The sequence below is a fragment of the Moschus berezovskii genome, chromosome 1, assembly GCF_049115385.1.
Source record: "Moschus berezovskii isolate FMDL1 chromosome 1, NW_MosBer_1.0, whole genome shotgun sequence".
Classification (NCBI taxonomy): Eukaryota; Metazoa; Chordata; class Mammalia; order Artiodactyla; family Moschidae; genus Moschus; species Moschus berezovskii.
In genome coordinates, this window is record NC_142460.1 from 73,915,991 (window position 1) to 73,943,004 (window position 27,014).

The 27,014-nt window shown below is 39.0% G+C and overlaps 2 protein-coding genes across 5 annotated transcripts in view; one reads left to right on the forward strand and one right to left on the reverse strand.

The window, feature by feature from the left end:
- The window catches only part of IFT57 (intraflagellar transport 57), a 74,216-nt gene extending 71,014 nt beyond the window's left edge, over window positions 1-3,202 (reverse strand). The window contains exon 1 of the mRNA XM_055419439.2: window positions 2,853-3,202. Coding sequence (XP_055275414.2) covers window positions 2,853-3,064 — 212 coding nt within the window. The 5' untranslated portion in view covers window positions 3,065-3,202. The remainder of the gene's footprint in view (window positions 1-2,852) is intronic.
- A 229-nt stretch (window positions 3,203-3,431) lies between these two features.
- The window catches only part of HHLA2 (HHLA2 member of B7 family), a 178,764-nt gene continuing 155,181 nt past the window's right edge, over window positions 3,432-27,014 (forward strand). For all 4 annotated transcript variants that reach the window (XM_088836787.1, XM_088836792.1, XM_088836794.1 and 1 more), the window contains exon 1: window positions 3,432-3,568. The gene's annotated coding sequence lies outside the window, so the exon portion shown is untranslated. The remainder of the gene's footprint in view (window positions 3,569-27,014) is intronic.

Sequence of the window (27,014 nt, forward strand, 5' to 3'; positions counted from 1 at the left end):
ACAGTTGTTCTCAAATTGGCTGTATACTGTACACTGTTCTCAATTGGCTGGATCACTTGAAGAGCTTGTTTAACTACTGCTACCTGACTAAACATTGCTTCTTACCTCACGAATTAAATCAAAACTTTTGGGAGTGAAGTTTGGAGTGGATATGTTTCAAAAGGTTCCTAGATAGTTCTAAGTTTCAGCCAGGATTAAGAACCATTGCTTGTGTATCATATCCTAGTCTAACAAACATTTGTGGACTAGAAGGCTAGGTTAAAGCCCCTAGCCTCCTAAAAATAGCCCTATGAGGACCAACATGATTCACACCTAAACTTATAAGGAATAAAACCTGCAAGCCCCAGCATTTGTTACTTTGATCAAAGACCTTATTTTGCTTTTATGTGAAGCTAGGAGGAGCCTGGTGGGCTGCAGTCCGTGGGGTCGCTGAGGGTCGGACACGACTAAGCGACTTCACTTTTCACTCTCACACATTGGAGAAGGAAATGGCAACCCACTCCAGTGTTCTTGCCTGGAGAATCCCAGGGACGGGGAAGCCTGGTGGGCCTCTGTCTGTGGGGTCACACAGAGTCGGACACGACTGAAGTGACTTAGCAGCAGCAGCAGTACTATTGTTTATAATTAGATTTATAGATACTATAACTATTTTTCATAAGAATCATCAATCTACTCCCTCCTGATTTTTTTTCCAGTTTTTTTCCTTCCCAATTTTTTTCTTGCAGGATAAGTTTAAATGTTCTGGAAGATAACAGCTGGGAGGGAAAAAAAGTCCATGAAGTCCTTCCAAGTAGGCATATGTTCACCCACTACTAATAATTCTCTTTTTTTTTTCCTTATTAGCTGATAACAACTCAAGGACAGAGGAATGGATACTGATAAACACTGTAGACCCAGGACAGCTCAGTTCAGTTCAGTTCAATAGCTCAGTCGTGTCCAACTCTTTGCGACCCCATGGACTGCAGCACACCAGGCTTCCCAGTCCATCACCAACTCCTGGAATTTACTTAAACTCATGTCCATTGAGTTGGTGATGCCATCCAACCACTTCATCCTCTGTCGGCCCCTTCTCCTCCCACCTTAAATTTTTCCCAGCATCAGGGTCTTTACAAATGAGTCAGTTCTTCACATCAGGTAGCCAAAGTATTGGAGCTTCAACATCAGTCCTTGCAATGAACACCCAGGACTGATCTCCTTTAAGATGGACTGGTTGGATCTCCTTGCAGTCTAAGGGACTCTCAAGAGTCTTCTCCAGCACCACAGTTCAAAAGCATCAATTCTTTGGTGCTCAGCTTTCTTCATAGTCCAACTCTCACATCCATACATGACTACTGGAAAAACCATAGCCTTGACTAGACAGACCTTTGTTGGCAAAGTAATGTCTCTGCTTTTTAATATGCTGTCTAGGTTAGCAGTTCTCAAACTTAAGTGGGCATCAGAATTACCTGGAAGGCTTGTTGCAAAAACAGACTTCTATGCTTCACCCCCTAGGATTTCTGATATACTGGACTCAGGAAAAAGGCCTGAGTTTACACTTCTAATAAGTTCCCAGGTGATGCTTTTGTTGCTAATCTGTTGACCAGACTTTGAGAACCTTTAGACTAGGATATCTCCATGCAAATCCATGACTCAAAGTACCCTCCTGAACTTCTGAGGAAATAACAGAGATTGTTATCAACAGAATCTTAAAGCCAATTTATTTTCATTTGAAAAATATACTTGGAGAAAAAACCCACATTTTTATTAACAGAAAATGTTGATTGTTTATATTACACTATTCATTTAAGTAATAACTTCCAGTCTTACAATTTATATCATGGATCAAGCAACATGATTTCTTCCTCTAACTTTTCTCCTATTATGGACTGGCTTAGCAATATGGGCAGTTTACATGAAGCCAACATTATCTCTAATGGAAGTTACTGGAAGAGAGTAAGGAATGAAATTTAAACTGTCAAATAATTTGAAAATAATTTGAGCCGAGGTATAGCCATTTAGAGAAAGTACTACAGATTCTTAAACTAAATTGCCTCTTACACAATTAAACACAAAAATTTAATACAAAAAAGTATATAAGTATTAATGTGAAGGAAATCTACAAAATTTATGAGGCCTATCACTAGGCTACACTGATTTAAAGAGAAAGTGCTGGCTGTTCATCATCCTCAGCAACTAATACCAGCCGAGGCTTCAGAATATGATGGACTTTTCCCCTAACAGAACAGAGCAGAACCTCAGGTTCTATGAAAAAGTGACAGTTCCATTGTCACTTCATTCCTCTTGTTCACTTCTCAGTTTCCAAAAGTACTGTTACTGCAAAGACAGAAGTCTTTTAAAAGACAGCAATTGGTGAACAAGTTTACTAACCACTTATAAAATGTCAGGTACGAAAGTTACAAGTTGTAGGGACAAATTCGAAAAGCAAAACAAAAACTAGAGACAGATCTAAATTGATTATGGCATTCATCTTTGAGGATGAGATCATGAGTGACTGCAGTACTTTTTTACACATTGTAAGTTTTCTGAGTTTTCTAAGACGTTCTTTTATTATGTTTACAATCAGAGGAAAAAAAGTGTGCGTTTTACGGAATTGCGTGAGTGCTCTAGGCAAGCTGCCTTCCAGTCCTTTCTGAAGTTCCAAAACTTCACTCTCCCTACAAAAATACCAAGTCTAAACTCCGTGAGCAGTCCGGCCCTCCGTCGCCAAGGTTGGGGTGAAGTGCTCTTTCCTGTGTAGGAAGACAGAGGCAAGTGCTTGGTAACCCGCGCTCGGAGTTCCCCCAAAGGCCGGAGGAAGGCTTCTCCCCAGGGCCCAGCCGGCATCCAGGCGTTCGGGGGACGACGGCACCCACCTGGACGGGGGCTTCAGGTTGTTCTTCCGGAGGAGATCCTCCTCATAGCGGAGTAACTTCAGCTTCTCCATCAGGTCCTCCATCACCACAAACATGTGGTAGGCCGCGCCGGGCCCCCGCTCCACGACCACCTCCCCCGCTGCTTCCCCGCGGGACCGAGACACCTCATCCTCCAAACCCGACGGGGTGACCACGGCGGCGGCGGCTGCCATCACGGAACAGACCGAAAGAGCCCAATGCGAGGTCTAACGCAGAGACCTCCGCGGCCTGCGCTGGCGCAGCCAGGACCAGCGCGGCCGGTTACCCAGGCGACCCGGGCACACCAGCACCAGGAAAATCAGACTCCGCCCCCTTCCCCCGCTCCAACGTTCTAAATTCCCTCCAACCAGGGCGGGCTTCCTTGAGGGCGTCACGTCTGGCTCCTGCCCCTTCCCCCGCCCCTTCCCCTGCCTCTGGAGAGGCGGAGGCTGGATAAGCCCCGCCCCGTGGGCGTGACGTTCTCCTAGTCACGTTGGGCCACGCCTCCTACCGCTTCATATTAAAGAGTGAGGGTCTGCGGGCGTTTCTGTTGTGCTTTCTTGATGGTCCTTAGGAGGCCATAGGAGACTTGAAACTGTCATCAAGGGCCCCTGAGTCGGCGTCTGAGTCCGCTGGTAGCAGATAAAAAGATTAAAGAGAGGAAGGCGTGCAGTATTGAAGGCTACCATAGCCCACTGGTATCTTTTTTATTTTTCTTTTCAAAATTGAAAGTTTTCACAGTTGTAAAGATAGTCGGTATCGTAGGTTTCCCTTTACTTCAGGAGTTTTTCAAAGAGAATTTTCCTTATTTTTCTTAATCTTTCTCTCATTCGGGAATGCAGTATTTAACAGTATATTGCAAGATTTGAAGTATTATCATTCTCTGCTGTTACTCCAGGGATGGGAGAAGTTGTTGGTTGGGAGGGGAAGAAGAAAGGCAGAGGATAAGCAGAAAGGGGGCATAAGAAAGGGTTTGTTGTACTTCAGAAACAAGAATTCTAAACTCACATCCTGCTGCTTAATCTTTCAAGCCCATTACATGTTGTGTAAAGTTTTGGGGTGCCTTGTTAAAATAACAAAGGAGATAATCTTGAGAGGAATTCCCTGCCCTGTAGCTCTAAGTGTGGCTAAAGACAGAATGTTACTACTGTACTGTGCACTTGTTGACCTGGAAAATACCAATACAAGGAAGGGGGCATAACTGACTGCTTTACAGGTCTCAAAAAAAGCTTGTGTATCAAGCAGTTTTCCTACCAGCTATATAAAAAATCAGGTAAGTGGTAGACGCTGGGGATTTCCTGGGAGATGAAAACTTTCGGCAAGAGGTTGACACTATGTGTTTATGTGATTTTTTATCTCTGTACTTTTATCTGCTACTAGAAAATACAGAGGCCCATTTTTGACAGAGCTGAAGTTTGAAATTTATTTGTGATATCTTTTTGTTAGAAAAATGGGCAGAAGAGCATTTCTCATTTTTATATCAGTCTAGACCTAACTTGTTTCTGAGATTTATAAAGGATCAGAGTGAAAAATCAGAAAGGCAAATTCCTTTACTTACTTACCGAAGAAAGTAAATACATAAAGTAACTGATTTATATAGAAAATAGCTCAAAGGGGGAGACCACTTTAAAAATAAATAGCACTGTTTGCCTATTGCAGGTCATTAACGGCTGCTTTTAATAAAATGATTGGGAAATTTGGATTTGATTCCATCCCACTGCCAAATTGTTGTTTTTCTTTTCCTCCTTAGAACGGTGTTTCTCCCCGATATATACCAACAGCAGTCACCACGTGTGGGTAAGGGATATTGTGATATGTCTGTGTAACTTTCAGAGAACAAGATAGATGCATAGTCTTTTAGGATTGGAAGAAAAAAGTTAAAGCTCAGTCATATGCTTGAGCAACTAAACACAGCACATATGCTTTGAGGTCCTTGATTAGCAAGTAACCTGTGGCTTTTTAAGATGACTCTCAAAACAGTGTCAGACTTTACAGGTAAATTGATTATAACCAAGGAGATGTTCACTTGAAGGCAGACTGCTTGCATAAGATATTCTGACATTTTCAGAAAATTATATATAACACTTAGAATGAAACAGTCAAACATTGTTTTCTGGCTGACAAATTCTCCAACAACATATGTATTTTGATTGGGGATATTTGCTGGGGATTGGTGGGAGAATCTCTCCCAGAACCTAACCATTTCCTTCCCAAGGACAGTGCTGATACATTTGGCTTGAAACCAGTATGAAGAATTATTTCTCCCTTAATTATGTGAAGAATAAAAAAAAAAATGAGATTATAAGCTGTCCACTAGTAACTGTCACAGAAAAAAATGAAACAAAGGAAAAACCAACTGTTTAAGGCTGAACATATTTTCTCCACAGGAAAAAAAAAGATAGGAAAGAATACTCTGAAATACTATTTCATTTTTATAAGGCCTAGAAATTATTTTTGCTGAATTTTTGTTTACCCACAATAGTTTAACACTTCAAGAGGCCTTTTGCCTGATGGAAGTAGTTCCCTTCACATGTGTGAGAATACACACTCAAATCCTCGCCACCCAGAAGTTTTGGGGTACATTTGTGTTACTATTTTGGCAGGACCTGCTCACTGATTGCAGAGTTAAATAAGAGCTTGAAAAGAATAGGATGTTGCAGCATGTGAGTACTTTCAAGAATCGAGATTTATCCTTCATTGTATGTGTGGACCACAGTTAAGAGCTGGGCTTCTAACTTTGACTTTTATTTCTTGCAAACTGCCTGTGAAATGATAGGTGATTATTAAGGCCCTTAAGATACTGCTGTGAATGGGTTAATCTCTGAAAACTGAAGAGCATTCCAATCAAAGGTGATTTAAGCTAAGTGGATTTCCCTGAAAGATGAGCAAAGCTAGGAGTGAAAAGGAGGCAGGTTCAAAGATGGAGGAAGGCTTTCCAGCTGCATCTCCAAATATAAGAAGTCCTCCAAGAAGATTCAGCAGACTTAAAGGAAAAAGTTGCTTTGTTTTATAAATGGCTTAGTACCACCCATTCGGGATGTTAAAAACTTAGAAAGCCACTAACTGAATAAAACTTCTTAACCTGATAGAAAGTATTGGCTGAAAATCTAGAAGGAAAAAAGTAACATTTAAATGTGAAGCATTAAGTGCAAAGCCTTTTAAAGTCAAACCCAAAGTGAAGATATCCACTCTTCAGAACTGTGCTAGAGATCAGAAAATTTCCTTAAACCAAAACCTCAGAAACAAACTATATATAGCACCCAGGAATAAGTCTGTCATGATAATTCAGAGTAATTGTTAAAGGCTTATAAAATCCAAATAGGGATATAATATTCATCAATAAGAAAAATCAGTTATCTTTAACCTATTCCATAAGCTCAGTGCAGTTGCAACTAAAATTTCATGAGAGCTGATACTGAAACTCATGTAAGAGTAAATTTAAGTAAGTGTGAGGAAGAAATCAGATAGTAAGCTCCCTAATAAAATATATAATTTAAAATAATGGCATCTCAGGAATAAACAGAAAATAGCCTGGAAACAGGTGAGTTTATATGAAAATTCAGATATATGATATCTGTATATGATAAAGTTGGTGTTACCAACTAGTGAAGAAAGATAAACTATTCAGTAAATGCTGTTGAAGCTATGGGTTTTCTATATGGAAACAAAATTACATCTCTGAATTCCAGCATAAATCCCATATGGACTGGGGACGTAAATGTGAAATACTTGTAGGATGGTTAGCTGCTGCTGCTGCTAAGTCACTTCAGTCGTGTCCGACTCTGTGTGACCCCATAGACGGCAGCCCACCAGGCCCCCCCGTCCCTGGGATTCTCCAGGCAAGAACACTGGAGTGGGTTGCCATTTCCTTCTCCAATGTGTAAAAGTGAAAGTGAAGTCACTCAGTCATGTCTGATTCGTAGCGTCCCCATGGACTGCAGCCTACCAGGCTCCTCCGTCCATGGGATTTTCTAGGCAAGAGTACTGGAGTGGCTTGCCATTGCCTTCTCCTAGGATGGTTAGAAGGAAGCTAAATAATTTCAATGTAAGGGAGGATTTTTTGAAGGAAATAAAGAATAAACTTAGAAACTCTTCAAATTTTAAGAAATACTGAAGAGAACTCTAAACAGTAAAGATACTTGTGATCTATTTATTGTCAATGGATTGGTTCCAAGGACACAAAAAGATGATAGATCATTGTAAGCCCTCTGTGCCGTGTTGGAGAGTTTTAGAAGTATCCTTTTAGGTCTGCATTTCTTGACCTTCGCATGGTTGATATTTTAGGCTGGATCGCTCTTTGTTGTTGGGAACTAGTCTGTGCACTGTAAGATTTTAACAGCCTCCTTGGCCTCTACCCACTGGATGCCAGTAGCACCCATCCATAACTGTAACAGCAAAAAATGTCTCTAGACATTGCCTGCTGGCCCCTGGGTGACAGTAGGCCCCTGGTTGAGAACCACTTCTCTGGATACATGGGTTGAAATAGCAAATGCCTTTATAAAAACCAGGAGGGTAAAGGTAAATGAGTGGCTGAGTGATGTGTGTATGTGGGATGGGGAATGGCTATAGTGAACTAGAAAGCCCAGAAACCATCTCAAGGAGGGGACGTTTTTGTCATATAGGAATTCAACTCAGTTTTGCTGTGTTTTATGACTTTACAAGGATCTGAACTTGGATTTGTATGTCACTGAGATCCTAATGATTTTGAGGGTGACCTAACACAGAAAATATTGTTTCAGGGGCTGTGTTAGTTGTTAAATATATTTGATTTATTAATGCATTGAAGTTCAAAATGAGAGGCCTTATTCTTTTATTTTGATATTCAAATCTTATTCAATTTGTAAGGGCAGTAAATTTGTTACAACGGTTTAATGAGGGGATTTACAACTTAAATTCCTATAGAGGTATTAAACTGTAAGAAACATAAGCTTATTGCATTGTTTTGATATTATCTGATGAACTATTGCAAATGCTAAAAAATCTTCTGAATCTAAAAGTGAAAAATGGGAGAGGAGGGAAATAAATTCTACTAAATATTCCAATACTATTTGTAAAGGTAGGTTTCAATGTAAACCAAAAGTCTAAATCGGTTACTCAGAATCTCAAGTTTGTTTCTCTAACCGGCTAAACTTTCAAACATTAGATACTTAAATATCAAAGACGTTCACATTATTCTTTAACATAATTATACTACTGTAGGTTTGACTTTCATCATGACTTACCCACTTGGCAACTAATCATCCCTACTTGAACCTGTAAAATTTCCCATCCAGTGTACCAATTTCTGGGCCAGGGATACAGAGATTCTTGCCGAAAACACCACAGGACACACCAAGTCCTAACTTGCTGTAACAAACTCCCTAACTTAGGAGTGAGTAGTTTTGTAACCCATTTCCCTGGATCTACTTAATTTTTTTTAGTTCTCTACTAAATGGAAGGAAGTCTTCTAACGCCCCCCCCAAGATTATAAATAATTAACTGTTTCAGCTGACTTTGGCTTTCAAGATAGATAAATGCCATCCAATTACATTCTATGTATTTCAAGACTTTGCTCCCTGGTTTCATTTTCTTGGAGGAGAAGCAAAGTGCATGGTGAACTGAGTTCCATTTCTTCCCTCTGTGTAGATGATGAGGGTGTTTACTGAAGGGTTTCACGTAGATATGTGTGTGCTGTGGGAGGGGTATGGAAGATGATTATATTTGCATCTTTGAGTATTCAGGCAATAATGCAGAGGAGGAACTACTGATTTGGCAATTTGAATAGCCAGGTGAGAGATGGTTCTGAACTGGGATGAGGGGCAATTAGAATGGTGATAAAATGATAGTTAAATATTTGGAAGGAGATTCAACAGAACATAGTAACGGGCACCATGATATGTTCCCTGGGTCACAAATGGCACCATAGGATGTACCCACTGTGGGGCAGGAAGGCTAGTCTTTATGCCCTTTTCTCCCTGGTTCATTGACTGTAGGCTGTCCACATCTCTGGGTGGGGTGGCATCTATTGGCAAGGGTAATTTTCTGGAAAAGAATGCAGCTATGAACACTGAGCCCTCAATATTCATAGCACCCGGGAAATGCATATATCAACCTGGTGAAAAAGGACATGGGCAAGCACTGGCAACTTTTACTGCAATAGTTGATATTAAAATGCAACATTTCTGAATTTCTTATGTGGTTCTGAAGTAGTGAAGATGGTCCTAAGCTTTTTTATTTTTTTAAAGTCTGCTAAAGATTGATCAGCTCTAGTATATATTGTCAGATAGGAAAATAGGTAAGTAAACTCTGCAAATATTGAAACATTCATTCTAGTTTCTTGATATACCGTTCTATTGCATCATATATGTTAGTAACACTTAATTTGATATATATTGGGTGCTAACAAGAAGGATTGATCGGATTTGTCAGAGTTTTGAAGGTTAAATTGAAATAGGTTTATTCTTTAAGGTCTAGATTGAGATGATTCAATTTATTTTACAGTCTGGGACAGCATCTTTTTCCTCAAGGAAAAATTAAATTCAAGATGGAGATTAAATAACAAATGTCATAAAAAAAATCATTCTTAATGGGGGTCCCTAGAGCCTAATAAAAGCAAAATCTGCTAGATGCCACACTTTTGTAGTGTAACCATAAGTGGCTGCTCACCACTCAAAAGCTAATAAAGAGGCCGGGTTGGTGAAAAGGAAGGTTTGCTTTATTTTGGATCCTGGCAACGGGTGGAGGGTGGAGGGTGGAAGGTGGAAGACAGACGACTGCCCAAAGGCCTACCTCCCTCCTCCCCCACTGACAACCCGTGGGCAAGAGCTTTTATAGTCTGAGGAAAGGGGTTACATGCAGACACAGCACAGCAGCCCTGACTGTCATCTTGAAATTGGTCATCAGTGGCCCAACCGGTATTATTTTGATTGTTTTAAGTACAATGAACCTTCAGTTCCCAGATTGGTTTGTTTCCATTTCTTTGAGGTTTTGGAATTGTGGCAGCTTTATATCATGGCTACAGTCTGGTCTTCATGTAGTTAACTTCTACCACCTGGTGGAGGATTAAGTATCTGTAAGACTGAATATGGCTCAGAGTATTATCTGTAGCCCTTGAGGAACTGAAGGTCCTTGATTATGCTTACATTATTATTACTTGATCTTCTTTGACTGTTTACCTTTGTTTCTGCATTTTCTCACTTCTCTGATTAAACTTACTCTCTGGCTAAAGTTTCTCCAGAGACAAAGACAAACAGAGGATATAGGGGTGCAGGCCATAGGATCCCAATCTATTTCAGTAGTACAGCTCTGCGTTGCAATACACAATACATCAGCCATTCTGATGGCTGTTTGTCGAATAGTTATTAGCACCTTGTCCCGAGGTTCTGGAACCTGTTGCCCAAACCATTACATGATACTAAAGCGTTAAATCCAAATACCTTATTTTTATTCCTAGCTGTTTAGTGGAAATGATTTTGTACTTCATACCTACATATTTTGCTGCCTGAATAGAACAACTAATCCATTCTGCTTTTGCATCTAGTGAGATTTTGACAATGAGAGAATTTTTTTCTTTCTGAAGGCAAGAATGTGAAAGTCCAAACTAACTGATCTAGAGATTAGAATTTTGCTTTTGACAGAGTAGTTTCTAAATTTTTATACAGCAATAATTTGAGTATGTGTCATGTGTTAGGCACTGTGCTTGCACGTGGTGATACGAAGACTTATGAGCCTGGCCTCTGTGCTCAAACAGCTTATACGCTCATGTGGGATAAATGTGTAAATTGGGAGGTGCAGTCTAGGATATGAAGTAGAGTGTATTTTCGAAAAAGGCTCTCCAGCCTTCTATCATAACTCTCCACAAGGCAGAGTTGCTTGTGCCGCCTCTGTACATACTTTCTCTGGAGTCCCTTTTTTCTCCTAGGCTCTGAAGGGTTGTAAGTTTTAGGGGAAATTGGTAGAATTTATGTAATTGAGGTAGATCTCTTGCCTGGAGAGGTCTGTGGGCATTGATGCCCTTTAGCTGAAAGGTGCAGAGGGGCTGACCTGACTCTTTTTGCTTGGGAACTTTAGCAAGGGGTCTGCCTATAGAGTTGGGTATTTTCAATCTGAAGAAGAACATGCACCTATGTCCAATTCACTAAGAATTCAGACTGGAATGTGTGTAAGTGCATTCCAAAGCCTTCACCCCAATATGAAAGTGTCAGTCACTCAGTCGTGTCCAACTCTGTATCACTATGGACTGTAGCCCGCCAGGCTCCTCTGTCCATGGAATTCTCCAGGCAAGAATACTGGAGTAGGTTGTCATGCCCTTCTCCAGGGTATCTTCCTGACCCAGGGATTGAACCTGGGTCACCTGCATTGCAGGCAGAGTCTTTATCATCTGACCCAGGCCTGAATCAAGAGCATAAACTAAAAACTTTTTGTGACTTTCTAACATCTTACCATTTTCAGTGTGTTTTTGTGCTTTATCTGCATGCCCCAATATACATTTCAAATTGTAGCTACAGAGGGCAGAGGAATACTCATAAACTCTGTATAAAACTTTCCTTCCTTCTCTGCAGTACCCTGAGGCAGTGTATGGATTTGTCATAGTCGCTTTCTGAAGAAGAATAAGCAGTTGTGGTGGTACAGAGACTGTGTGGTTGTCTCAGCCTCCAGGAAGATCGGGAGACCTTCCCTACAGCTCCCACCTAGAGGAAGAATTGATAGTTTCCCCTTCATCCCACAGAACTGCCAAAAGATGACTAGCCACCTACCAGCCCATTCTTACCCTGTTAATGTGGAATGTTTATACTTGGTCCATTTTCAAAGTTCAGACTTTGAACAGACTTCTCTTTGTTTATTCTCATGCCTGTGGAAAAAGCCCTGATTTTTTGTGGTTTTAAAATTTCCTCTCAGGTACAACAACCCACCTCTAACTCTCTCACTCTTCTTGTTTATGATATATTCTTCTTCCAGGTGAGCTCTAAATGTATTTACTGTTAAAATATGTACTCTTAGTATATTTTTTGTAACATTAAGTTTATCATCCAGGGATATAGCATATACTCTATTTAAATCTGTTCTACCTTCGATTTTTAAACTGACAAGTAATTTTAAAATAAATTCTTGCCGTTCTCCTTATGCTGGTAAGTTAGCATTGTTGAATATGGAAACTCCATATTTTGCTTTCTGAAGACGAGGAAGGATTGTTACACTGCAAAAGATCTGAATCTCCTCAGCTTCTTGGAGGAAGAATAATACTTCTGAAATGGGAGGCCAGAGCTTTTATAAGTAAAATTAGAAATGCCCCAGAGGGTCTTGCTCTTTCAAAAGGAACACAAGTCCTTTTACAAAAGAAAAAGAAAAAGGTCTTTATTCTTGCTTGGAGTACAATGTCGGCTTCCTTATATTTTCCCTGCAAATACGGTCCTCTTTCACATTGTTCCCAGAGTAATCTTTCTGAAATGCAAATATGGACACATCACTGTCCTTCCTGACATCCATACATGATCCTCCATTTGGGACAATATCCACATTTCTTAGCCTCCGGGGGGCATATCTGGGTTTTGTGGAGTTTGAAGCTTATGGAATTTGAAGATGGGGATTCTTCCTAATATAAAGAAATATAAAATTTTGATTTCAAAATGAGCCTCAGGGCCTTAGGAGGGATAACGCAAGGGGCAATGCTCCTTGGAACATAAATTTTACTAATTTCCTAGTATATCTGCCTCTACTAAGTGTATTGATTTATCATCTCAAATGAGTTGCGGTTACCAGGTCAATAAATAATGACTAAGATAAAGTGTCCAGTAAGCTGAAGTTGAAAAGAACTTTTCCCTCTGCCCTTCTAACTCCTTTGGCTGAGGCCCTGCTGACAAGACAGATTAACAAGAGAAAAATAAACAGTTTATTAACATGTGCGGTGAGCTTATATGCAGGAGAAACTCAGTGACAAGTAACTCAGAGGTGGTTAGAATTGGGCTCATGTAGTATTTTTGACAAAGGACAGTAGATATGTTGAGAAGAGATAAGACGAAAGGGGTTTTAAGCTTCCAAGGTAAATATATGGGGGGAAACCAATGGAAGATAAGTGTTGTTTTGGTAAAGCATGTCATGTAGATTCTTCTCAGTGCTGGCTCTAGGTTGGAAGGCATCTCCAGTAATTGAAGAGTCTAAGTTTAGTTTTAGGCAAATGTGGGGGAGGGAAGAGTTAGTTTTGGGGTTTTATATTTGGCATCTGCTATTGCTCAGTTGTCTTCACCTCAAAATAATCTTTAAGTCAATGTGGCATATTTTAATGTGTCATATTCGGATCCCCTACAGCCTAGAGATCTCACTAGAACTCAAGACCCAGAGGCTGCGTATGGCAAGGATGGTTCTTCTTAATGAGATAGATTTTAAGCCCTTTCTATGGAGAAGGCAATGGCAACCCACTCCAGTACTCTTGCCTGGAAAACCCCATGGGAGGAGCCTGGTAGACTGCAGTCCATGGGGTCGCTGGGAGTCGGACACGACTGAGTGGCTTCACTTTCACTTTTCACTTTCATGCATTGGAGAAGGAAATGGTAACCCACTCCAGTGTTCTTGCCTGGAGAATCCCAGGGATGGGGGAGCCTGGTGGGCTTCCGTCTGTGGGGTCACACACAGTCGGACACGACTGAAGTGACTTAGCAGCAGCAGCATGGTCACTACAATAAGGAAAATATTAAGCCGTAGTTTTCATACTAGGTTTATTTCAAATAGATTCAAGTTCAACCCTTAAATTACTAATTTGCATTACTTAATAATTACTAAGTTACTTCCGTCTGATTTGAGATTGTAGCCGTCCTTTCCTCAGTAGTAACTAACGTCCTTCACCAGTCCTTCAACCTGGTTGAAATATCTATCAGTCTTCTTGTCTGGGAGAGCCACCAATCTTAATGCTGTTTTAACCATAGCTGCTTAGATCCTTTATCTCTTCTGCCTTTATCTGCCTTTGTAGTCAATACCACCAAAGTCGTGCTCTGATTAACTTCCTCACACCGAATGATGGTTCTCGTTTCTTCTCAGTTGAGACTGAGAGGGAGGAATGGTGAGAATGGTTATACGTATTCTCCTTGTCTCTTGCCCCATGCGCCCATCCTCTCCTCACTTATAAATTCGGTTCCTCCCTTTTGTTTCCTCTAGAGTTTCCTTTTAAAGATGGCAATGGATCCTTATTCTTTAGGTGACTTTTTTCTAAAGCACTTGTGTTAGTTTGAGTCTTTAAGGAATCAGAGGCCAAAATGTGATCGAACATGCAATCTTACTTATTAGTTTATATGCCTTGGCTGGAAAACGGAAAGGGAACTGGTAAAGGCTGGGTCAACACTCCGTTTTGGTGTAAGACTGATCTATGTGCAGACTAAAGGGAAGAAAGCCTGTGTAGAAGTGCTCACACGTCGCTGGACATGCAGTCCAAGGGCCTCTGTCAAAGCTGGAAGCCTTTTATATCACCCTGTAAATGGGTGGGGTGAATTTTCCCAGGTTTGGGATATGTTGCTTTCTTCTTTGTGTAGAGAATACAAAATATAGTGCTTTGTCTTCTTCTCTGGGGCATGTCCCAGCATACGTGTGATTCAGTTCAGTTCAGTCGCCCAGTCATGTCCGACTCTTTGCGACCCCATGAATCACAGCACGCCAGGCCTCCCTGTCCATCACCAACTCCCGCAGTTCACTCAAACTCATGTCCATCAAGTTGGTGATGCCATCCAGCCATCTCATTCTCTGTCGTCCCTGTCTCCTCCCACCCCCAATCCCTCCCAGCATCAGACTCTTTTCCAGTGAGTCAACTCGTCGCATGAGGTAGTCAAAGTATTGGAGTTTCAGCTTTAGCATCAGTCCTTCCAATGAACACCCAGGGTTGATCTCCTTTAGAATGATTACTGAATTCTTAAAACTTCACTGAAGGGACTGGCACCTGAACACCTCAGCAGGTCAATGGATCCTGCAAGGAAGGCTGTAGAAAACCTGCAGCTTAGTTTCTTGCCATTGATAGCTTCCTGGATTTATGTTCATCATAACACACTTCACTTGTGTTATAATTGCCCATTTACTTCTGTTTCCATCTTCCGTGTTCCTCTGCATCTGGCACACAGGTGCTTAATAGGCATTCAGTTAACTGTTCCTCCCTTAAACCTGCTTTGGGAGCAAAACTCTGTAGGATAATAAAATTACAAGTTCATGTGGTTCCAGTTGTATGATAAGAGTTAAGTCTTCTTTTCTTCCGCATCTGAATTAAATCTGCGATGGTGAAAACTAGGAATTTTCCAAATAACAAACTGAAGGGAACTATTTCAAGATTCTTCCTTTTTCTGAGGTGGTTGATAAACATTTCCACCATAGTCTGACATTTAGTTCCAAAATAATAAAATCCTAACTTGCCTCCTGAAATGGCCTTTCTAAACTGGGAATTAGGGAGCTGAGTTCTCATGCAAAGGTAATTAAATGGCCTTAATAGGAAGCTAGTGACTTCTTAAGGACCTTCTCAGTGTATTCAAGCGCAGTGTTCACCACAGTAAGAAAACTATGAGAGAAGTGGGAAGAACGACAGGACTTTGTCCTGAAGGACATTCCAAACAATTCTTCAACCTTCCCCTACTATGTCTCCCTTTAAAAATATTACCAAACAGTAAATGAAGAATATTAGATAATAAAATGGATTAAAGTATTTAATCTCCATCTGTATAGTGGTTAAAATGCAAGGTAACAGAAGAAGCAAGAGGGAAATGAGACCAAACAAAACTACATCTTACGGCTGTGTCAAATTACCCCTGAGTTTATTTAATCTCTATGTCATTTATATATGAAGAGCTCACTAATTTGTGATATTGTTTGGAGAATTCAGAGGTATCAGAGAGAAGTCGGGTTTTCCAAACTAAAATGAGTTGGGAAGATAAGAAAATCCACCATTTAAAATAAATTGGCTTCAGGACTAGCAAAACTCAGTACAAAGCTCTATCATGAATGAAATCCTTACTACAAACTTAGCTCTGACCTGTCACTAAATATAAAATTCTTATTTTAGTTTTGTGCGGCAGTAGATATCATTTATTTATAATTTTGATTTTGCCTGTGACAATTTGCATAGCATGGTAATTTAAGAAATCTGCACAGTTCTGAAGAGAAAACAAAGATCCGTTGAAATTAGAAAAAGTTTTCTTATCAATCCTTTTCATTATGGATTTGATAAAGCAGTACGTTTCCCTTGAGATGTACAGAATCTAATTATTGCACTTGGGCCTGTCTTTCTTAAAGATGCGCAGGATTATACCTTTATCTTTCCTACATTCCTTTTGTTTTTGTAGTCAGACTAGCATAGAACAAAGTGGATTGCTTTCTCCAAGGTGTCTCTTTCTCAGTTCTGACAGGCCTGATCAAAGAGGGAATATGTATATTGAGACGGGGGATAGTTCTTTTACTTTGTTCTTGCATAAAGTACTGGGTTGAAAGCTTTAAATAGTAATGAAAAGTACCATGAATCCAGAAAAATCTGTTTGGATAGTTATATCCTGTTTAGAGATCATTTCTAAGTGTCATGGAGAGAGGGGAAGTAGGGCACCTATGTTTGATGTTAATTAAAGCTACAGAACTAGAGAGGAGATTCTTTTCATTTGAGAAATTAATTGAACTTATCTGAGTCTTAAGGTATCATTCAGTATGCACCAGTAAGACATATATTTTATATAATGCCTATTTGTCATTGGCAGTTTCTGGCTATAAAGTCAAGGTAATTGAGGATTAACCTTTAAGATTCTAAAAGTAATATTTAATGAGAGTCTTCCTGAATGTATGGGGTTGGCGATCCTAATTGACTAAAGACTAGTCACTGAGCAGCAGTTATGCCCATCCCCCAGCCAACAAGGGTGTTTTGATTTACTGCATTTGAATGGCGCCTGCACAGCTATGTGTTTAAAATCTCTCTAGAGTTGAATCTGAAATGCAGCTAGTAGCTATATCATCCTCCCAGGAAAGTTACTGCTTCTATCTTGAATCATATTGCTGTGGATTAAAAATTCAAAACTATCTTCTTTTTCACAAAATACTGCTTGTTGGATTGACTACACTACCCTGTGACACTGTGCAATGTGAATTTTCCTCCCTTCATTATCATTTTGCTCTATCCATCTTGGGCTTCACTTTTCTATCAGTACTCTTCAACCATACAATAAAGATTTTTTTTTTTCTCCTTTAAGAAGAAGAAATAAAAACAAAAGTGGTTCTACTTCTTTTCACTGGATGGTTTTTTAATCCTATTCTTTAAGCCGGGGGTCTATCCTGTCTTTATTGCTTTTTCTTTGAAAACTTAATTTTGAATTCCTAATGCAGTCCTTTCTTGTTTTTTTGATTATATGCCTGTTCCCTGAAACTGTAATTTGGGTTGTTGAATTTATATATGTGTTTCCTTTTTTTCTTTCCTCTGTAACTTCCTCAGTGATTCCAGAGTTTAGTTTGAGCTTCCTATCAGGCCTGAACTGTTTTTCAGAATAATAGACTGTCTGGCATTTGAATGCTCTAAGTGCTTTGAAATGAATTTTCCCAATATCTGGTATACTTTTCACAACGTACTTGACATTCTTTTCTTCAACTGTAATAGATTCTGAGGTGTTTTCACTTTCTTCCCAAGTTTCTATTACTTTTACTTCAAAAAGCATTAATGTGTGTTGATCAGAGTGAAATTAATTCAAGGGGAACAAATACTTCCAAAAGAGCATCTTCTTAAAAATCCTACTGCATTCTTTTCAGAAGGATTTGTCACACAAATCAAGAATTTTAGAGTACAAGTTTCCCCCGCTATCTCAAAGTGGAGCGTTCCTAGTAAACTTTTTGTAAGCTGAAATGGTGTAAAGCAAAGAAGCCATTATCTCAGGACACATTTTGCTAACGAATGCACAAAGTAAATCAAGATAAATCACACATGCTCATAGACACGGTTCAAAGCAATGGCAGCTCAAAGCTGAGAGGCTGAGTGCAGTTCCCAGAAAGGAGTTGGGCAGTGCCACTCTCACTGCTTGGGGCATGCCGCGTGACTGCTCAGCTGCAAAACAACACTGAACGCAGGTTTTGCTTTTTGCCTATTTTTCGTGAAAGCAAAAATCCTCTGTTAGCGAAAGCAGGTACTAATGTAGTAATTTGTAAAAATGAAGTGTAAAGCAAACTTTCAAAAAGGTGTGTGTGTGGGTTACCTGTATACTCTTTTTCTCAATATCCCCTCTGTAGAAAGTATTCATTTATTAATAATCAACTTATACAAAATTTTATGTAACTAGAATTTTTCTATTAGTTTTTGCAGGAGAAAAAAATTGGAATCAACTAACATGTCCATTCTATTAAGGCTCTAATTTAGGTAACATTGCAAAATACGTTTTAAGATATTTGATGACATGGAAAAGTACTCATGCAATCAAAAAGTAGATCTGAAATTTGTATATGAACACATAATATTAGTGTTCTAAAAATATATACATATAAAAATAAGATTAATCATGTTATTCTATAATGATTGCAGTTTCTGTGTTTCTTTTTAAAATTTTCAGTCTCTATAATCATATACTCTTTAAAAACAAGGAAATGTTATTAGACCATTTCTTAAAAAAAAAATTACTTATACACTTCTATTAACATGTCTGGTTGGTTGGGGTTCCTTGTCTCTTTTACACTTTGTTTTATGATAAATAATCACTTATCAAGGGACACATCATAGGGACAGAGGAAACAGTTGCTTGCTAAATAATTGCTCTGTTTCTTTCTCCTTTATGATAACTAGCATTTGAGTACTACTGTGTGGTTAGGCACAGTGCCAGAGGTTTTAAGTATACAGTGTTTTATGTATCTAACTTAGCAGTTATAAAGGTGCTTGCTTAAGTCTCGAACGGAATCTAGTGTTTTATAGAAGAGGACACTGAAGGTCAGACTGTCCAAGGTCACAGAGCTGATATGTGGTAAGCTGTATCTGACCCAAGGTTTCGAATGACAAAGCTCATAGTCTTTCCACTACAAATTGAACATTACCATGCTTCTTCCACAGTACTTGGATAATGTAGCAGCCCCTAACAGAATTATTTGGATATGCAATAAAGCTTTTCCATGGCCCTTTTTAAAAATTAAACTTTTAAGATAATTGTGGATTCTCATACAGTTGTAAGAAATAATCCAGAGAGATCCTTTGTACCCTTTGTATACTCCAGTGGTGTCATCTTGCAAAACTATGGTACAATCTCATCATCAGGATGTTGACATAGTCAAGATACATTACCACAGGGATCTCTCATGTTGAACTTTTATAGCCAGGTCCACCTCCTTCCCACCTCACTTAACCACTGGTATCTGTAAAACTGTTCTGTTTATGTAATTTGTCATTTAAAGAATGTTACATAAATAGACTCCCTTTTGGAATTGCTGTTTTAAACTTAGCATAGTTTTCTGGAGATTCGTCTGGTTGTTGTATGTATCTGTAGTTGGTGCTTTTTTGTTGCTGAGTAGTTTTCTATGGTATAGATATGCCACAGTTTAGCCAGTCACAACTTAACCATTCATACAAGGATATCTGTGTTGTTTTCATAGATTTTTGTGTGAACGTAAGTTTTCATTTCTCTGGGATAAATGCTCAAGGGTGCAGTTACTGAATCCTATGGTAGTTGCATATTTATTTATTTATTTTTAATTGCCAAGCTGTTTTCTGGACTGGCTGTGCCATTTTGGGTTTCTATCAGCAATGTTATGAGATTCAGTTTCTCTACATCCTCATCAGTGTTGGAATGGTCATTTCTTTTTAAATTTAATTATTTAAAAAATTTATTTTAATTAAAAATTTTATGATGTGTAGTGATTACCTCATTGGAGTTTTACTTTGCATTTCCCCAGTGTCTAATGATGCTGAATACCTTTTCATTTGCTTACTTGCTGTCTCTGTATCTCCTTAGCTATAAGTCTCCTCATGCCTATTGTCCATTTTCTTTTGGATTCTTTGCTTTGTTGCTGCTGTGCTTTGGAAGTGCTTCCTATATTTCAGATACTAGTCCTTTGCCAGATATGTGGCTTACAAATATTTTCTCTCAGTCTGTAGTTTTCTTTCTCTTAACAGTCTTGTGCAAAGTAAAAGTTTAAACTTTTGGATGTTAAGTTTTTAAGTAGGATTTTGGATCATATATTTAGTGTCAAATCTCAGAACTTTCATCCAACTCTGGTTACTAAAGATGTTCTCTTATTTTTTTTTTCTAAAAGTTCTACAGTTTTACATTTTATTCTTAAGTTCAGGCTAATTTTCTGCCTTAGTCCTAGAATCAACCTTTCTAGCCTATAGAGCAAAGAAATATATGTTACACTAACCCATACACTAAAACTTGCATGTCTATATCTAGAAGTATTTTTATGTGTAACAATCTGTATCTATAATTAAGCTAAATCTGAGTTTGTATTGATGTTCCCAGCTTTAATCTGTTACCATATGGATCATTCTAGCTTCCTTCCCTTGTTGTCGTTCAGTTGCCAAGTCATGTCCGATTCTTTGTGACCCCAGGTCTCTGTCCCTCACCATCTCCCGGAGCTTGCCCAAGTTCATGTCCACTGAATTGGTGATGCCATCCAACCATCTCATCCTCTGTCGTCCTCTTCTCCTGCCCTCAATCTTTCCTAGCATCAGGGTCTTTTCCAGTGAGTCAGCTCTTTGTATCAGGTGGCCCAAGTATTTGAGCTTCAGCATCAGTCCTTCCAATGAGGATTCAGGGTTGATTGCTTTTAGGATTGACTGGTTTGATCTCCTTGCTGTCCTAGGGACTCTCTCTTCTCTTGCTGATGTAAATCCTCCACAATGAGAAAACTGGCTCCTCTCACCTGCCAACTATTTACTTAATTGCTCAACTCCACTATATGTATATAGTGATATCAGAATTGTACGTCTGTACCTCAGTGGGAAATAACTTTATCAGTGAGGGTATAGTGATTATGTCCAGTTTCTTTCGCTTTAGTGTTAGAGGGTCCACTAATTTCCACAGTTACACTTTGTTCAGCACCTCTTCTACTTTTTCAGTAAGGTTGTTTCATACATTTGCAGTACAATTAGATTGTTTTGTCACAGTTTGCATTCCATCCTAGAATCCTCTGACCTTCTAAATGATTTTTTAAATTTGCATGCATTACAGTTTACTCTTTGAGCTATGACGTTCTATTGCTTTTGACAAATGCATAATCGAAGGTACCCACAACTAAGTGATAATGCAAAACGCATGCCTTATCCATGCTTCACCTACTCACCCTTCCCTCTTCCCTCTCCTTCTTGGAAAACACTGATCTTTTTACAGTCTCTACAATTATACTTTTCCAGAATGTCACTGTCTTCTTTCACTTTGTCTTATGTATTTAAAATAAATCCATGTTCTTTCCTGATTTGATAGCTTGTTTCTTTTTTTTTTTTTTTAGTAACTAATACTCCATTTGTACCTCAGTTTACTTATCCATTCACTTATTCAGGAACATCTTGGTGGTTTTTAGGTTTTTGTGACTATGAATAAAGTTACAAGAAGCATTCATTGCAGATTTTTGTATGAACATACATTTTTATGTTGAGTAAATATCTAGAAGTATATTTGCTGGACTATATGGTAAGTCTGTGTTTAGCTTTACAATGAAACTTCCAAGTCACTGTCTTCTGAAGTTACTGTACCATTTTTGCATTCCCATCAGCAGTGAACGAAAGTTCCTGTTGCTCTGCATCCTCATGAGCAATTCAGTTTAGTTCAGTCGCTCAGTCGTGTCTGACTCTGCGACCCCATGAACCGCAGCACACTAGGCCTCCCTGTCCGTCACCAACTCCCAGAGTTCACCCAAACTCATGTCTATTGAGTCAGTGATGCCATCCAACCATCTCATCCTCTGTCATCCCCTTCTCCTTCTGCCCTCAATCAGGGCATCTTCTCAAATGAGTCAGCTCTTGGCATCAGGTGGCCAAAGTATTGGAGTTTCAGCTTCAACATCAGTCCTTCCAATGAACACCCAGGACTGATCTCCTTTAGGATGGACTGGTTGGATCTCCTTGCAGTCCAAGGGACTCTCAAGAGTCTTCTCCAACACCACAGTTCAAAAGCATCAATTCTTCAGCACTCAGCTTTCTTTATAGTCCAACTCTCACATCCATGCTTGACTACTGGAAAAACCATAGCTTTGACTAGATGGACCTTTGTTGACAAAGTAATGTCTCTGCTTTTTAATATGCTGTCTAGATTGGCCATAACTTTCATTCCAAGGAGTAAGTGTCCTTTAATTTCACAAGCAATTAGGATGCTTGTTTTTTATTTTTAACTGTTCATTATAATGTGTAGTAGTGAATTATATTTTTATTCTTAAAAATGTACTAGAAGACAGATTATTTTGCAATGCAGAAGAATTAATTAGAGGAAATGATACTGTCAAAGACACTGATAACCATAGACTTTGCCTCCTCCTTACTGAATGCAGACTGGCTTCACAGCTAAGGAATTTGCTTCAAGACCCAGGAGAGCTCATGTTTGTAAAAATTCCCTGAAATCCGTGCTTCTCAGTCCTGTCAGACACAGTGCACCCTTACAACAAATGTTGTAATGCTGTCTTTTCTATGCCAAAATGAAATTATCAGTAATACAGCCTAATTACATGGTTTCAAAAAATCAGTATAATGTTCTGTTACATACAGGAGAAATCTTAAAAATTAAAAACTGTGTATTCAAGCATATAAATGTCCAGTCATAAATACATTAAATATATTAGAACATAATGAAATAGTCAGGTATTAGTACCCTCTTCCTGAAAAACTGAGACAATCAGAAGTCATTTCATATAATTAAAGCAATGGTATGAATGGACACTAGAATATAATTTAAGTATTGCTCTTGTGCATAATTGGAAGAGAACTTGTTTATGTGTAATGAGAAAGAACAGCCCCAGTTGAAGTAGAAATACCATGCCAAGATAAACTACAGACTGTTTAATTGAAAACAAATAAGGATATATGATTCTCACAATGAGCTCACTATTACAAGAGTGGTGTTAAAATTTCCTATATTGTGACATAGGGTATGTTAGTGACAAAGCTCATGTGTTCTGCCATTTTGAAATTCTGCTATATATTGGAACGTATTGTAAGTCTCAGCTAAAACAACCTGGGAGGCTCTATTCTTCCATAAGAATAGGGACTATAGATTGGAAAGAAACTATGAATAAGAGGCTACAGAGAAGTTATATGATGAACCATAAGGGACAATATTGTATTTAATAGTAAGAACTGAAAACAGGCAACCCCCAAATAATTTTAATGCTGTTTTCACAATGTAAGTTTTTGTCCCTGTACTACAGAAATATAATGTAAAATGATATGTGAAATTTAAAAAATATTTTTATAATGAAATATAGTGTTATGCTAGTGTAATAATCCTTGGTATGAAGTCACAAGAGGAGTCCCAAAGCTATCAATTATTTGCAATCTGCCTTGTTTTTAAAGTTTTTACAGAAATTGCATTTCTGTGCTGAAACCATTTTTAAACTAATATGCATTAAAAAATGCTGTATAACAGTGAGTGGATAGAAAGTAGAGAGATAGTAAATTATTGAATGGTTTGAAAATAGTCTTTATCCCATTTAAGCTTTTCTTTCTATAACAGCCTTCTCTTAAATTATGTTGACTTTTTGCATAAATATATGAAAAATCTTTTTGGTATCTCATCTACTAAAGTATCATTAGTTTGTACTTGTAGTGGGTTTGACACCTGGCGTATTAAAAATTTGTTCAGGAAGATACTCCCTATGTGAAATTGTCATTTCTAGTTTAGGGTATCTAAAATTCTTGGTCCCTAACCTAATTGCCTAAGAGCATCCGTGTCTCTGTCACAGTCATCAGAAAAGCGAAAATGCTCCCATGTTTTCAGGATGTACCTTAGCCTACAGTACCAGCCTTGTTGAGAGCCTCAACTAAATCTATGGTTCCTAACCTTTCATGAGGAATATTGTTAGTTTCAACTGCTTGAGCCTAGAGAAGGAAATGTACTTGAGGAGGAAATAGGCTGTTAGCAAAGAAGATAACTAGGGCAGAGACTAATTTTGCTCATTTTTGTTGCATTTTAGTCCATAAAGCTGAATTAGGACTTGGGAAACAAGAAGTAAAGGAAACTAACATGCAAGCGTGTTAGTTTCATGTGCCAAGAACTCTTATTGATACTTCTAAATCTAATCTCCATAAAAGCTCTGAGGAGGTTGCACTGTCCTCAATTAAGTCTCCTTAATAGTAGAGGAAATTGGGATCCTGAGAAATAATGTAACTCTTTGATCACTGGGAAGATCCCCTGGAGAAAGGAAAGGCTACCCACTCCAGTATTCTGCCCTAGAGAATTCCATGGACTGTATAGTCCATGGGGTCGCAAAGACTTGGACACGACTGAGCGACTTTCACTTCACTTCCCTTCCTACTTCAGTTGAAAATCAGAATCTGCAAGAAAAGAGGAACAAAAAGAAAATTGGATGTTGGAAATAGAGCAGGTTGCCATATAAGCAGGCTTTTAGATGGGAGAGATCAATGATTTGGAAGACAGAAAGACTTTGTGAGCTGGGAGCGCAGGCACTCTGTACTCTTAACCTGAGCTAATGTCTTTTGTGCAAGTGGTTAAGAACATACAATTGTTGTACTTTGTTCCCTCTGCTGCTGCTAAGTCACTTCAGTCGTGTCCGACTCTGTGTGACCCCATAGATGGAAGCCCACCAGGTTCCCCCGTCCCTGGGATTCTCCAGGCAAGAACACTGGAGTGGGTTGCCATTTTCTTCTCCAATGTGTGAAAGTGAAGTCGCTCAGTCGTGTCCGACCCTTAGTGACCCCATGGACTGCAGCCTACCAGTCTCCTCCATCCATGGGATTTTCTAGGCAAGAGTACTGGAGTGGCTTGCCATTGCCTTCTCCGTTGTTCCCTCTAGGTAGGAACAAAATAACACCACTCAAGGTTTAGACTCTGATTCAGGTCTGACTTTGGTGAGATTCACATTAAATAACATGCCCTGTGATTGTACAATAATTAAGCATTCCAAATTGAAAGATGGAAGAAGTTCCTGTTAGCTCAGATGAAAGATTCAGTGTGGGTGAAATGTGTTGCTTTCTAAGTATTTATGAACAGAAAATCTCTAAGTATTTATGTGCCCCTCTTGGCAAGATCTGCATTTAAATCAGTGGGTCTTTTGCTTTAATTCTGAAGTCACAAAGGTACTGCTTAGAACATGCTCCTACCAGCTTGTGAGGGCCAAATGTTAAGTTTTCTGGAGTTCTGTCATTAGTTTGTTAATTCCGTGATAGTTCGAAATCAACTGTGATGGCAATATTTACATCAAAAAAATGAGAAAACCCTACAAATCCAGCCCCTACTCTCTGCTTCAGAAGTAATTGTTAAACCTTGCATCAGTGTATACTGCTGTTGAATGGTTCTGAAATGATTCAGCTGTGGTCACTGGCATTTACTTGTGCTCAAGGGTGTCTTCCTGTGGCTTATAATCACTGGCTATATGACAACTACTAAAAAAAATTATTTGCTCCTTTTGCATAACTTTTAGTTGGGATGAGGTAAGAAACAAAATGACTTATTTACAGGGAGATCTCTAGTGCAGATGGTGGTGGTAATCAGTTTGTGCCTCATTATCATTAAACCCTCTATTATTTCCCTTCATCCTCATTATTCCCATAGTCCTCTGCTGTCATTGGCAAGATTTCTAATCAATTTACTGTCTATATTTTTAAATTTGTTCTTATAAAATGTGTTCTGTTTTACAGACATATATTAACTTACAGAAATGGTTCATCTCAATCCATCTTCCTCTATTTCATATGAAAATTAGTTTTAAAGAGTTTTAATTTGACTATGTTGTAACCAGTTGTCCTCTGGAAAGACTTCACTAGTCACTTTCCCATCATCCATTCTTGCTGCTGCTGTTGCTAAGTCACTTCAGTCGTGTCCAACTCTGTGTGACCCCATAGATGGAAGCCCACCAGGCTCCCCCTTCCCTGGGATTCTCCAGGCAAGAACACTGGAGTGGGTTGCCATTTCCTCCCCCACATCCATTCTTGAGGATCCCTATATTCGCACATTCTTGCCAATATTTGACAGTCATCCAGCTTTCTATTTCCAGGCTAAGAGGTGTAAAATAATATCTTTTCTTAATTTGCATTCCTTTGATTATTAATGAGTTTGAGCACCTTGTTATATAGTTGCTAGCTTTTGCATTTTCTGTAAATAGCTTGTGGGTATATAGTTTGCACAATCCTTTTTTCTTTGGTGTTCCTGTCTCTTTATTGTACATTCTAGATGTTAATTTCTTGTTTCAGATCCTACAAACTTCTTTGGAGGAACATATTTAAGTACCTTTACTATCCAGGTCCTAAAATTAGAAACTCAAATTTCATAATTTTTGGTGAAAGTGTACCAAGAAGAAAATTATAGTAATTGGTTCTTTTATCAGTCGGGATATATTAGATCATGTTTTAGTACCATACATTCCCATATCTTTATGGTTTAAACAGGCAGCATGCCTGAGTAAGAAATAAATATGTCAACTGTGGATCAGCAGAGGGCTTCTGTTTATCACAGTAACTCAGGGACTGTCAATCAGAAAACCCCCTCAGTATTGCTGGATGCTGAGACAAAGAGGAAGAAAGAATTCTGGAGCATTTAGTGCCAACAAATATTGGCCAGAAGTTGGTCATTTTAGTTCAGTTAGTTCAGTCGCTCAGTTATGTCCAACTCTTTGCAACCTCATGGACTGAAGCACGCCAGGCCTCCATGTCCATCACCAACTCCTGGAGTTTATTCAAACTCATATCCATTGAGTCTGTGATGCCATCCAACCATCTCATCCTCTGTCGGCCCCTTCTCCTTCTGCCTTCAATCTTCCCCAGCATCAGGGTCTTTTCAAATGAGTCAGTTCTTCGCTTCAGGTAGTCAAAGGATTGGAGTTTCAGCTTCAGCATCAGTCCTTCCAATGACTATTTAGGACTGATTTCCTTTAGGATGGACTGGTTGGATCTCTTTGCAGTCCAAAGGACCCTCAAGAGTCTTCTCCAACATCACAGTTCAAAAGCATCAGTTCTTCAGTGCTCAGCTTTCTTTACAATTCTTCTTTCTCAGCTTTCCAACTCTCACATCCATACATGACTACTGGGAAAAC